At 37.8% G+C, this 11,662-nt stretch overlaps 2 protein-coding genes across 2 annotated transcripts; both read left to right on the top strand.

The window, feature by feature from the left end:
* Nucleotides 1–265: 265 nt before the first annotated feature.
* LOC104453321 (chaperone protein dnaJ 10) lies at nucleotides 266–6,114 on the top strand. The gene is made up of 10 exons (XM_010067846.3): nucleotides 266–575; nucleotides 841–937; nucleotides 1,170–1,229; nucleotides 1,620–1,702; nucleotides 2,264–2,429; nucleotides 2,569–2,698; nucleotides 4,019–4,177; nucleotides 4,300–4,481; nucleotides 5,043–5,123; nucleotides 5,216–6,114. Exons 2-10 carry the CDS (start codon nucleotides 851–853, stop codon nucleotides 5,294–5,296), a joined length of 1,029 nt encoding a protein of 342 aa, XP_010066148.2. The 5' UTR covers nucleotides 266–575; nucleotides 841–850; the 3' UTR covers nucleotides 5,297–6,114.
* A 3,722-nt stretch (nucleotides 6,115–9,836) lies between these two features.
* Nucleotides 9,837–11,368, top strand: LOC104453349 (protein CASPARIAN STRIP INTEGRITY FACTOR 2). The gene is made up of 3 exons (XM_010067877.3): nucleotides 9,837–10,136; nucleotides 10,359–10,426; nucleotides 10,963–11,368. Exons 1-3 carry the CDS (start codon nucleotides 10,043–10,045, stop codon nucleotides 11,119–11,121), a joined length of 321 nt encoding a protein of 106 aa, XP_010066179.2. The 5' UTR covers nucleotides 9,837–10,042; the 3' UTR covers nucleotides 11,122–11,368.
* Nucleotides 11,369–11,662: the final 294 nt, after the last annotated feature.

Here is an 11,662-nt window from a genome sequence, read left to right on the forward strand (position 1 = left end):
GCATTCCGAAGATGCAACTTGGACCTCAAGAGCTACATTGGGCTAAAGGCCCTTAGAGATTGCATTTTGCCAAAATTATTCAAAAAATCGAACCAAACATGGCACTCCATTCCTAAAGCCGAATCAAACGGGGCCTAATTCCTCCGCACGTGACACCCCCCACGCGGCGCATACGAGGCGAGGAAAAAGCATAAACTACTTCGTTGTCGGCCGGACATTTGCGAAGGACCAGAACGAAGGAAATCTTCTTACGTGGGCGCTGGTCGACATCGCTAAACTCGCTGTACAAAACGACGCAGCGGCATACGCATTGTCCCTTTTCTTCGCGTCCCTTCGATTTTCCTTAGCCGCGTTGTCGTTTCGACCCACGGATCACCTTCCACTCCACCGTTTTATACTTAGTGCTTCGTATTTTGATTTCATCGCACTCTTCGAATCAGATCAGGATCTACTCCGTACGTGAGCTCTTCTGCGCCCTCGATCGATCCAGCTCGTTCTCTCCTTCGAGCACTCTCGTTTCGCTCGATTCTCCTTCGATCACCTCGTGTTTTGCACTGTTTTTCAGCTTCGACCTCGTAAGCCTCTTCCCCTCGAGCTTCTGTATTTCGGGGTTTTCTTTTCGGTTGTCACTCTGCGTGTGTGGGAAATGAAATGGGTGAAATGGGTAGTGTGGAAATGAAATGGGTATCTGGAGGATTTCTTGATTCTTTCTTTTATCACGGGAAATGGGGAATGGGTAGCGGAGAAGGCTGAATTTGGCTGAGAGATTTGCTATTACGAGGTTGGTCATCTTCTTGATGTGTTTCTCTGATCTTTATACATATTTTTGTTTCTGGGTAGAGAGAGGGAGATGGTGAAGGACACGGCGTATTACGACATCCTCGGCGTGAACGTGGATGCTTCTGCGGCTGATATTAAGAAGGCTTATTACCTCAAGGTAACTGATCATCTGAGAGTTTGTTTGTTTTTTCCTTTTTGGGTCAGAATGAGCTTCAAATGGAAGGTAATAGACTTTGCAATGTGATTGGGCTAAGAAGAAAGAAATGCTGGTTTAAGTGAAAACAGAATTGGTTTGTTGTACCTATGACCAGGTTGGGAATAAGGTTGTGTGAATATGATGAAATATTCAATTTTTGTTGCTTGAATTTAGTTTACACGTTGACTTTCAGGCACGGCTGGTTCATCCAGATAAGAATCCTGGAGACCCAAAAGCAGCACAGAATTTCCAGGTCAGTTTGATTGTCTATTTTGTTATCCTGAACAAGTATAACCACCCTGATTTTGAGTGCAAAACAACAACTTACATTGACAATGGGTTACTTCAGCTTTCTTGGATGACAATCTCTTTATTTGACTAGTTGGAGTCCCCAAGCAAGCAGTGTCAATTGAAAAAGTCAATTTCCAGAGCAGAATAATCTGGAAGTCAATCTGTATTTTAATGTGGGTCAAGATTGAAAAAAGAATGTTGTTCATGGATATTATTTTCTGCATTCAGCTCAACAGACTTTCACATGTTATGTAGCTCAGAAGCTTTTTCTGAGATCAGTGTAATATCTAGCCTTAAACTTTTTTAGAAAATATATTTGGTCTTGCTCATTGTGTCTTCGATATTTGTGAAGATTCTTGGGGAGGCCTATCAAGTTCTGAGTGATCCTGAGAAGCGTGAGGCATATGACAAGCATGGAAAGGCAGGAGTTACTCAGTAAGTTCTTCTCCTGAGCAACAATGAGCTAGATCTTCAGAGTACACTTAATTTTATTAGCACCTCATTTTCTAGCACATGCTTTTCATTAAATAGACAATTACATTCCGAAATTCATTAAATAGCTAAACTCACTTATTCTTTTTAGAGGGATAGTGGTGTTCTTTGAGTATACAAATAAATTCAATGAAATGCAAGTGTCCAAGTGGTCACAAATGGGTTTGCCGTATTTTTTAGCTCTTGGTTATTATGGGTTTAAAAGTGCTGACATTGCTTGCCTCGTAGCTGTTTTGAGTAATAGCCTCTTAAATTTGACAGCTGATACAGTAAGTTAAATAATTTTACCTGTGTGGATAATCTCTAATGAGTAAGTGTTTTCATTCCTTTTAATCTAGACTTTTTCTCTAGACTATTTGATTTCCATGTCTGTTTATGCCAGATCATATGTACAAAAAGGAATTTCATGATTCCTTCTGGTTTCTTCCCATTTAGTTCTTAGAAGGAAGAAAAAGGAAACGGAAAAATAAATGTTGGATTTCTTAACTATATTTCGTTTGTCAGGGACACCATGTTGGACCCCTCAGCCGTGTTTGGGATGGTTTTTGGGAGTGACTTGTTTGAAGATTATGTTGGGCAACTTGCATTGGCTTCTATAGCAGGGATTGAAGCTGAAGAGGATTCTCAGGATCCTGAAGTCCGTAAGCAGAAAATTCAGGAAAAAATGAAGGTACAATTTCTGCTACATGAACAATTCCTCTGATAAAATGCATTGATATATTTTTTAATGCTTCCAAGACCCCACCCAGCCGCTGTACTTGTCAGTATATGCAACTTCTTTGACCTGTTTCTCCATTACTATGGTGCAGGTGCTGCAAAATGAAAGGGAAGAAAAACTTATAAATATTTTAAAGGATCGCCTTCAGCCTTTTGTTGAAGGTCAAACGGAAGAGTTTGTTAAATGGGCAAAGTCAGAAGCAAGGCGCCTCTCTCAAGCATGTAACTCTTCTTCTTGGGTGTGCCTATATATTGAATTACCCCTCACGAGGGAGGTTTTGGTTGCATTCTTGCATGGATCACTTTATCCAATTTTTGAACAAAATGCACAGACCAAAAGGCTGGGTTATAACCAACAAATCATCATGTAATTATCTGATAATGATTAGGTGCAGAAGAGTTTCACAATGCATTGGGCAATACTGAAATGTCATTTCAAAATATAAGACATCAGATACCATCTACCTATTCAAAATCATCTCTTATACATTGCCACGGGATCTAACCTCCACCTTGAAAAAGAGCAAAGGCAGATAAAACAGACTAGATCAAGCACTGGAATTTAACTTTCTGGGAAGATTGGGTAATATCTATTAATGTTGAAATTGTCAAAGTTTCTCCCTTGGTCTCTCTGTTTAGCCAACATCTGGCTACTGTAAATGCAATATGTATGAAAATAATGCTTTTAATTAAGCACTACTCTTCCAACATTGACCGGCTAATATATTCATGTATATTTGCTCTTCAAAGTGGATTTACTCGAAATGGTGCCAGCTGGCAGATGTCAATAAGTAATAGTTTGAATTCATGTTTTACCAGAACAGTGAAAGTTCTTGGGTACTCACATATAGATCTATTTTGTTTAGTGAGAAGGTCAAAGAGTGATCAGGTTTGGTGTCATTTGAATTTCATCATGATTTAGTAGGTCCGAGGTTTAAAATTGTGAGAAACAGCAATTTTTCTTTTTTTTTCCTTTTACTGGAACTAGAACAAATCCATAATAAAGTGAAGACTCCTGAAGATTCCATTGCATAGTTTCTTTTACACATGTAAATAACTAGAGGATGAACTTGATATAATTCCAAACAGCAACATACTGTAATATTATTTTCCTGATGCTGCTCCTGTAGGATGCATTTTGCTTTGTTTAATTTCATAGGACAGTACACATCCTCAATATTCCTATGTAAATTAGCAGCTAGTTGAAGATGGGAAATAATCACAAACCAAGCCAAAAAAAAAAAAAAAAAAAAAAAAAAAAAACAAAGAAATCAGTCTGAAGTGTTTGGGTGTTGATTGCCAATCACTTCTGTTTGGCTAAACTATTTTGAGAAATTTGTTGTGTCGCATCAGCTCTCTCTCTCTCTCTCTCTCTCTCTCTCTCTCTCTCTCTCTCTCTCTATATATATATATATATATATATAAAGTACATTGTTTTTTTGATGACGGAATCAAGAGAAAGTATTCGGCCCTATTAAAGGCTTGCTTTACTTTTCATTCACTGATGATAATTGCATTGACATTGACTGTTGTAATCCACAGCTTTTGGAGAAGCCATGCTTCATACTATTGGGTATGTCTACACGCGAAAAGCTGCAAGGGAACTTGGAAAGGATAAACGATATATGAAGGTCCCTTTTCTAGCAGAATGGGTTCGAGATACGGGGCACCAGATAAAATCACAAGTGATGGCAGCTTCTGGTATTTTCTCTGTCAATCTTGGGAAATGATGCATGCTGATATGATCTCCCGGCCTCAAGGTCTTTTACTTCTTGTAGAACTCCTACTACAGTTAACAAACTCATGTCTTCTTGAATGTGTAGGTGCTGTGTCTTTGATTCAAATACAGGATGAGCTGAAACATCTGAATGAAGGAGAAAACAAAGAAAACAAAGAAGAGATTGTTCTAAAAACTATTGAAGACAAGAAGGATGCCATGCTTAATTCGCTCTGGCAAATTAATGTGGTTGACATCGAGTCAACTTTATCGCATGTTTGCCAAGCAGTGAGTACTAGATCTTTAGTAGCTCAAAATTATATAAGCTTGTGATAGCATCCTTGACCAGCTAATCATGACTGATATGTGAAAAGCTATAACATTGCTCAAGAAATCAACTAAATTTTAAGAACCTGAATTTGACATTTGGATGAAAGGTCGTAGTATGCTTAGGTGGATCATCCCTCTGTACCTTGGTGACTGCTGACTGAGTGGAGGAGGGGCCACTGTTAAAATTTTAAATTGTTCCCTTCCTATTTCCTGCCAATTTGTTTTATATGCTCAATAGTTTACATATTTTTGTTTTTGATATATTTGAACTGGGCTAGATGTCAGTTACAATGTTTATCAGAAGTGGTGGTTCTGACTCAGACAGAATGCTTGCATGGTGATGGTGGAATGAGGGGTGCATTTTTGCATGTCACATGCTTTCTCTAGGGCGTGATTGGCCAAAAGCCATCTTGAAATTTCAATTACTTTCCAGTATGATAGACAGTAGGATGACATTAGCTGACTCAAACAAGGGTCATTTGAAAGGAAAATAACCTAACTGTTCTTTTGTTGTTTCAGGTTCTTAAAGACCCTAATGCTTCCAGGGATGTTCTCAAACTTCGTGCTCATGCTTTGAAGAAGCTTGGGACAATCTTTCAAGTAAGTTTCATTTACTTGGAGAAAATTTTTGCACTTGATTACAAGAAGACATTTTCAGTCTCCATATATGGTTTAATTCTGTCCCTTCTCAGGGTGCTAAGTCTGCTTACAGTAGAGAGAACAGCCTGCGACATGAGTGTCATGTCAAAGCAGATGAAGTTTCAAAATCATAATGTTCTTTTTACCCAGCATCTTCATTGTATGTATTGAACTTTCTCTCTTGTGGTGGACACTCATTGTTGTAGCTTGGCAATTATTTATCATTTTCATGAATAAATGATGGCGGCTTATCTCTTGTCTTCTAAGTGCACCAGTCCTTATGATTTCTCTATACTTGTGACTGTTCAATCAAATGTAGAGCTGGTGGTATCTTAATTTTGTGACTGGATATTGGAGATCCGTATTGGACAACTGTTGCTCGGAGTTTGCGATTTCTTAGTTAAGTTGGTTGTCTCAGTCAGTTGTGGGAACTGAGGAATAAGTGATTGGTGGTCGGTAGTGGCTTCGAGCTGTGTTTTTTTCCATCATCAATGGGGGTAAGATAAGTTTTTTCTTAGATTTTTGTTCCCAGGTTGCTCACAACAAAAGCCATGCTAGGTCTCTACTTTTTCAAAGCAATCTGAAGATTTGGATGTTTGGTATGATATCTGAGATGATTATGTGAAGATATGGTTTAGGGTCGGAAAAAAGAAGGGCACATTTACAGGGTTTAGACATGAAGGAAGAAAAGAGCAAAACAGAAATTTCTTAGTATCGAATGCTCTTGCATCCTGTTAGTAGATTCTGCAACTTGAATGCCTTCGATATATTAAGCTGCTGTTCTTGCTATTGCTTCATTGTGTTTCTTTACCAACTATCAAACAGCATTTTGTATCTTTATTCGCACATTAGATTAATCTCTCTCCAGCCCATGTTATTGTAAATTCACTAGAGGTGAGGGATTGTACTCAGTAGTATTGCGATGGTGGACTTAATAAATGAGGTGTAAAAATTCCATTGTCTTGTCCACTTATTTAACCCTTAAAAGTTCATATTCCACGTTTCCTTTTCATTTGTTTTCCCCGTCAGTCTCCTAGTCGGTATCTTCAGCTTTTAGGATTCTTCCCTGTATCACCAAAAAGAAACTAATACATTTTGTTAGATTACCACATATGTGTGCATCTGAGGATAATAATAATAAAAAAAAAGTTATAAATTTATTGCATTTGTCCTAATTCAATTGTATTACATTTTGCCAGTTAAGTCTATTCAGCCAATTTTGACTAGTAATTGCCGATGTGGACATTGGTTGTTCTATGTGGCACGGCTTTAGTGATATGGATAATTTTTTAAAAATTTTAAAATATTTTTCCAAAATCGCCACTAATTTTTTTTTTTTTTTTTTTTTTTCATTTTGGCCAGTGAGGTGCCGCAACCTTGCTTAGGCCTAGATTTGGTCAAGGCCATTCCAATCGTGTCCCTCGCTTGGCCTAGATCTAGGCAAGGCCGCCTTGCCTTGATACAACAAGTGTCATGGTGTGTGCTTCACGGCCCTTGCATAGGGATGGTGAGCGCCAATGATCCTGTCGATTAGAATGACAAAAAAAGGAAAAGAGAAGAAAAGGAAAAAAATAAAATAACAAAATTAATAAAAAAAATTGGAGAAATATTTAAAATTTTTAAAAATTATCCTTGTTAACATGGGTCATGTCACGGTCAGTGTCTATATCTTATATTAATAACTTTTAGCCAAAATTGATTAGATGGATTCAATCAACAAAACATGAAAATGTTTAGGATTAAATTAATATAATTGAAAGGTCTATGACTAAATTAATACAAATACAATAGGTTTAAGACTTTATGGTAATTATTCCTATGCTTTGCATGTGTTTGTGTGTGAGTGCGCGAGTGGTTGAGAGAGATCCCTCATTGATATCAAACTTGTAAGCCAATGTTTGGACATCTAATATTCTTTTAGCTTTTGACAACTGTCTTGGAGAGTTGACTGTTGACCCTTCAAAACTTTATCAAGAGTGTATTTTCTATTGAACGAAGGTGGTAGTGCTAGATATGATAGAAGTGCCATGGGAGTGGTGGTGGGAGATGATTAAGATGGAGTGAGGGTAGGTTGTAACAATAGTGAACACGATCTTAATTGGAGATTGCAGTGACAATGAAAGCAATACCGTAGTGGACTGAAAGAAGATAGAGGAAAAGAGAGGAGACAAAGGAACTCAATGGTGGCAGCAATATTAGGAAAAAGAACTAAGGTTTTACTGGACCAGTTCTCGGTTTGTACTAGTCTAACCGGATCTTGGTTCAACTTGCAAGGCCGGTTCCCGGATGGTTCCACCTCCAATGCGAGAATCACAAGTTTTTAGAGCCGGTTCAATTTGATTCCCAATAAAACCGAATGTACAACCCTAACGGCCACATTCATATTGTTGCTTCAATTTGTGCAGAAAGTTTTTAATCTTTTGAAATTCCCAATATTGAATTAATTAAGTTTTCCTCGAAAGTTCAATTAACTGCTCTCATGTAATTAGTATACTTGCCGAATGCTTCTAGTGAATTCAAGGAGATTACATTTTGCCTCGGACTTTTGAAATCCGTGACTTGCTCTCTTTACTTTTCAATTGCAATGTACTCCGTGATCTTTTAACATTCTTTGCAATGCATTCCTAGTCTCAACATTAGTTATATCAATATAAATCAATGGTAGCGAGTTGTTCATGAGGTCGGGGATGAGGTGGATAGGGCGATGGAGATGAATAGGAGAGCGACCGGGGGTGGTGAAGCAGTGAATTATCATCTATCAATCATTCAGTTAAATCTTCTTCTATAATTCAACGTAAGGCTCAGAAAGATATCGGTAATTGGCATGTCGATTCACCATCTCATTCACTGCATTTTGTGTACCGAGTATATTGATTCAGTCTATTCGTAATTTATCATATTGCAATTATGAAAAACCTGTAGCTCATAGCAATGGCATGAGTCAATATTCTACAAATTACACGATTGAATGCTGACATAAGTAGAAACAGAATCTAGCTTTTACATAGATACTAAGTTGAGCCTCCTAGAAATTCAGACTTGTATCCGACGTTGAAGTGCTTAAATCAAAATTCTTCTAAATAATCTCCTTCGTTTGTTTCGTATTTACTCGTAACCCGCAACATGTTTAAGGGGGAAGTAATACGGGATTAAAGTGGGATAGAACCTCTTAGCCCCTTCCAGGTTATAAAGTGAACCTAATGCAACCTCCTTCACGAGCATGATATGAGACCCATTTGCAACTACAAAGGGCCTACTAAACCTTCAATTCTAAGACATGGAACGCAGATTTTCAACGCCATCAAGAGAGTGGCAAATAATGCAATCAAAAGCGATAAGCCATTGTCTAACTCGAAAGGAAGGAAGGGAGACTCGTGCTTAGCTGACACCACTTCCATAAAGAAGAAGGCCCATCTCAAATATATTATCTCTCATCTTTCTTATCATATACTAAATCCCGGATGCTTCTCTTTATTCTCCACTAGTGTCCCTTTCAACTTGTCGCTTAGGATAATTGGAAGCACTAGTCATCCAGAAAATCAATTTTTAGACCAACTTTACTTTATCTTTTTCACTTTTATATATATTGTATTACCTCCCAGCACAACTACCGGCACAGATATTATGTTTAAGCAGAAATCACATCCTTTACCCTTTTACCTGCTTTACCTTTTTGCCTATAAACACACATCATCAAGTACGATAAGTACGATTCTGCCCTTCTATCCAACCCTATGCTGACCTGAGCTTTTCATCATTACCATTTTATGGCGTTTTGATATGATTTGAATCGTAGATTATAATAACTGACATCCTTTCTAGGGTGATTCAAGAACTATCTACTTTCAATCTTTAACAATTCATAAAAAACTTAAACCTTTCGAGTATGCAAAAATGCTGCTCTATTTATCAAATACTTTCTCCAAAGGGAAATGCAGTAGACCTATCTTAATATGACATTTACTCGGCAAATTTCGTGTCCAACATTAGTTGCTTCGTCTTAGCAAGAACAAGAATTAGAGGTAACAAAGTTCTTGACTGGCACGAGGAATACACCCCAGTTCATCCCTAAAGCGATCCCCCGACCAACAATTGCAGTACTTCACGCTGACCTGACTGAACTTGAAGTCCAGAAAAGTTAGATCAATATATCTAAAACTCGAGGAAGCTCGTAACTGAAAGTGTAAGTCCGTATCTGAGCTTAGAGAACCCGAAAACTGACTTCGACCAGAAAATTATCTGATTCTAAAATAACCTGATCTCGAAACTCGCTCAATTTTTTTTATTTAAGACTCTAACAGGAATAGCTAGTAAAAAGGAGAGCAAGTGCAAACATTTATATTACATAGTAATGTGGGAAGAGCGACCTTTATATCCAGAAAGTTAATTTGCTCTAAAGAGTTTCCAAATGCAATGAATTCCTGCAAATGGCTATGCATTGTGAGGAGAAAAAAAATATAGTCCAAAACATGGGGGCTACTTTGATAATTTCCACTGGAGGTCACGGTCAATGCTTTATCACTAATTTAACACCAAATCATCAATCCACTAACTTCATAGACTTATAAAGCCCTACAAGAGAAAAGAGGATGGCCTTCACCTTTTAATTTTCAATAGTAAACTTAATATAAGGGAGAAAAAAAAACATAAATTTGCACCCTCCATCACAGAGTATTAAAAGTTTCCTGTTTATCTATACATTGCCACTCAAACTAACTCTAATGCGCATAATAATTTGGTATAGGCACTGCAATGGTCTCCTTGGGCTAATGCAGAAGCATCTCATGATTTAGCTTCTCTCTCTCTCTCTCTCTCTCTCTCTCTCTCTCTCTCTCTCTGTGAAAGCAAAAGAACTGAATCGAGAAAGAAGAAAGGTGATCATGAGAATGGGGGTCGTGCTTCTGAAGATCAAAATCAGTCTCCTCCTAATCCTCCTCCTCCTCCCAGCTTCACTTTTCACATCGTGTCATGCAGGTGGGTCTTTTATCATCATGTGGACTTGCAGCTTTTGTTGTTTTTCGCATTATCGTCAAAAGTATGAATAACGACAGAATAAATCTCATTGGTCTATCCCGAGGAGTCACTAGAGAGCAGAGAGTATGTCCCATGATTCAGGAGACGTGGGAATGTGTATCAAATTAGTTTTTACGGTGCTGCTGCTCAATGTGTATAAAGCATGGGGCGTGTTGTTGGCAGGTCGAACCTTCAAGTCCCTGGATAAGTTGGCTAAGGAAGTGGATGCGAGTGAAAGGGCTGATCAAGAGGTTTGTGTTCATTGCTCTCTCTCTCTCTCTCTCTCTCGGGTTTTGTTATATTATTGTCTGGTTTTCCGCAGCCAAAACCTTAATATTTGGCACTTTAATTTTCATGACGAGAAGAAGAAAAGGAAGAAAAATTATCGCTAAAATGATATTGTTCCTTAAAATAACATCAAAAAATGAGTTGATAAACAAGGGATATGGATGCAAAAATCCAGCTATCTGGTGGCTCATGGAACACTCTACACATCTCATGAATAGGTTAAGTTTAGACCGTCAATCTATGTAAGTAGTCTAGACTCATAACAATTTGCGCTATATTGATGGCCTTTCTGATTTGAAATTCTCTAATGCATCAACCAATTGTGTGAACGTTGGATTTAACATAATAAATAAGAAAATCACACATAGGGATGAAAGTGCCTTCTCGTTTTTATAGTTATAAACAGGTGATACCACGGATCAAATGTGAAATCGGTGCCTATTCACGCAGAGTTGTAATTTTAGAACTTCGCTCGTAGCTTTTAATTGCTTGTCAATAGGAAGCATGGAAAGCGACAACATCATCATCAGCGGAAAAGGAGTTAGCAGAGACCAACATCATCCACGAAAGGCTCCTTAGAGCAAACGCCAAGGACTACGGAAGGCTCGATCCAGCACCGGCTGTTGCCAGGCCTCAGCACAAGCCCGTTCCCAACTGATGGAGAAACCCAATGACTCGCCGAGAAGCGAGCACTACATGCCACTACATATTATAAACTATAGATTAAATAAATTACTGATTACTATGGCTCTATCTCTTACGATGTTTTGTAGCATGTCCTAATGTAAATTGAAGTATCATCTATATATAATGTGCTAAGTTTTGAGTGCTGGTAGTAATTTAATATTGTGTTTCCTTGCATAGGTAGCTTTTGATCAATTCAATCCGTCTAGATTGAATTTTAACATTTTACATTTTATTTACTCAAAATCTTGTAAGTCCCACCTTGTGACTTTTTTTCTTTAATTTTGAAATACTTGAAAATTTTATAAAAAAAATATTCAGAATTGAATTAGCACGATTGCTATAAATTTAGATTTTTTTGATAATTTTCTTGTGGTCTCTCATAGCACCAAATTTCAAATTAGGGCTCTCCAATTATTTGAATCTGGTGGCATGTTATGGGCCTCCGGTTAAAAATGATCTGCTGCCAATAAATGGGCTAAGCCCATGGCTCTGATTTAATCAAAGCTGATCAT

This window comes from Eucalyptus grandis, chromosome 7 (genome assembly GCF_016545825.1).
Source record: "Eucalyptus grandis isolate ANBG69807.140 chromosome 7, ASM1654582v1, whole genome shotgun sequence".
Lineage (NCBI taxonomy): Eukaryota > Viridiplantae > Streptophyta > Magnoliopsida > Myrtales > Myrtaceae > Eucalyptus > Eucalyptus grandis.

Coding starts and splice junctions, on each gene's coding strand:
- LOC104453349 (XM_010067877.3), top strand. CDS start 10,043: ATGAGAATGGGGGTCGTGCTTCTGAAGATCAAAATCAGTCTCCTCCTA. Junction 10,137..10,358: donor TTTCACATCGTGTCATGCAG/GTGGGTCTTTTA, acceptor TGTTGTTGGCAG/GTCGAACCTTCAAGTCCCTG. Junction 10,427..10,962: donor GTGAAAGGGCTGATCAAGAG/GTTTGTGTTCAT, acceptor GCTTGTCAATAG/GAAGCATGGAAAGCGACAAC.
- LOC104453321 (XM_010067846.3), top strand. CDS start 851: ATGGTGAAGGACACGGCGTATTACGACATCCTCGGCGTGAACGTGGAT. Junction 2,430..2,568: donor AAATTCAGGAAAAAATGAAG/GTACAATTTCTG, acceptor ACTATGGTGCAG/GTGCTGCAAAATGAAAGGGA. Junction 4,178..4,299: donor ACAAGTGATGGCAGCTTCTG/GTATTTTCTCTG, acceptor TTGAATGTGTAG/GTGCTGTGTCTTTGATTCAA.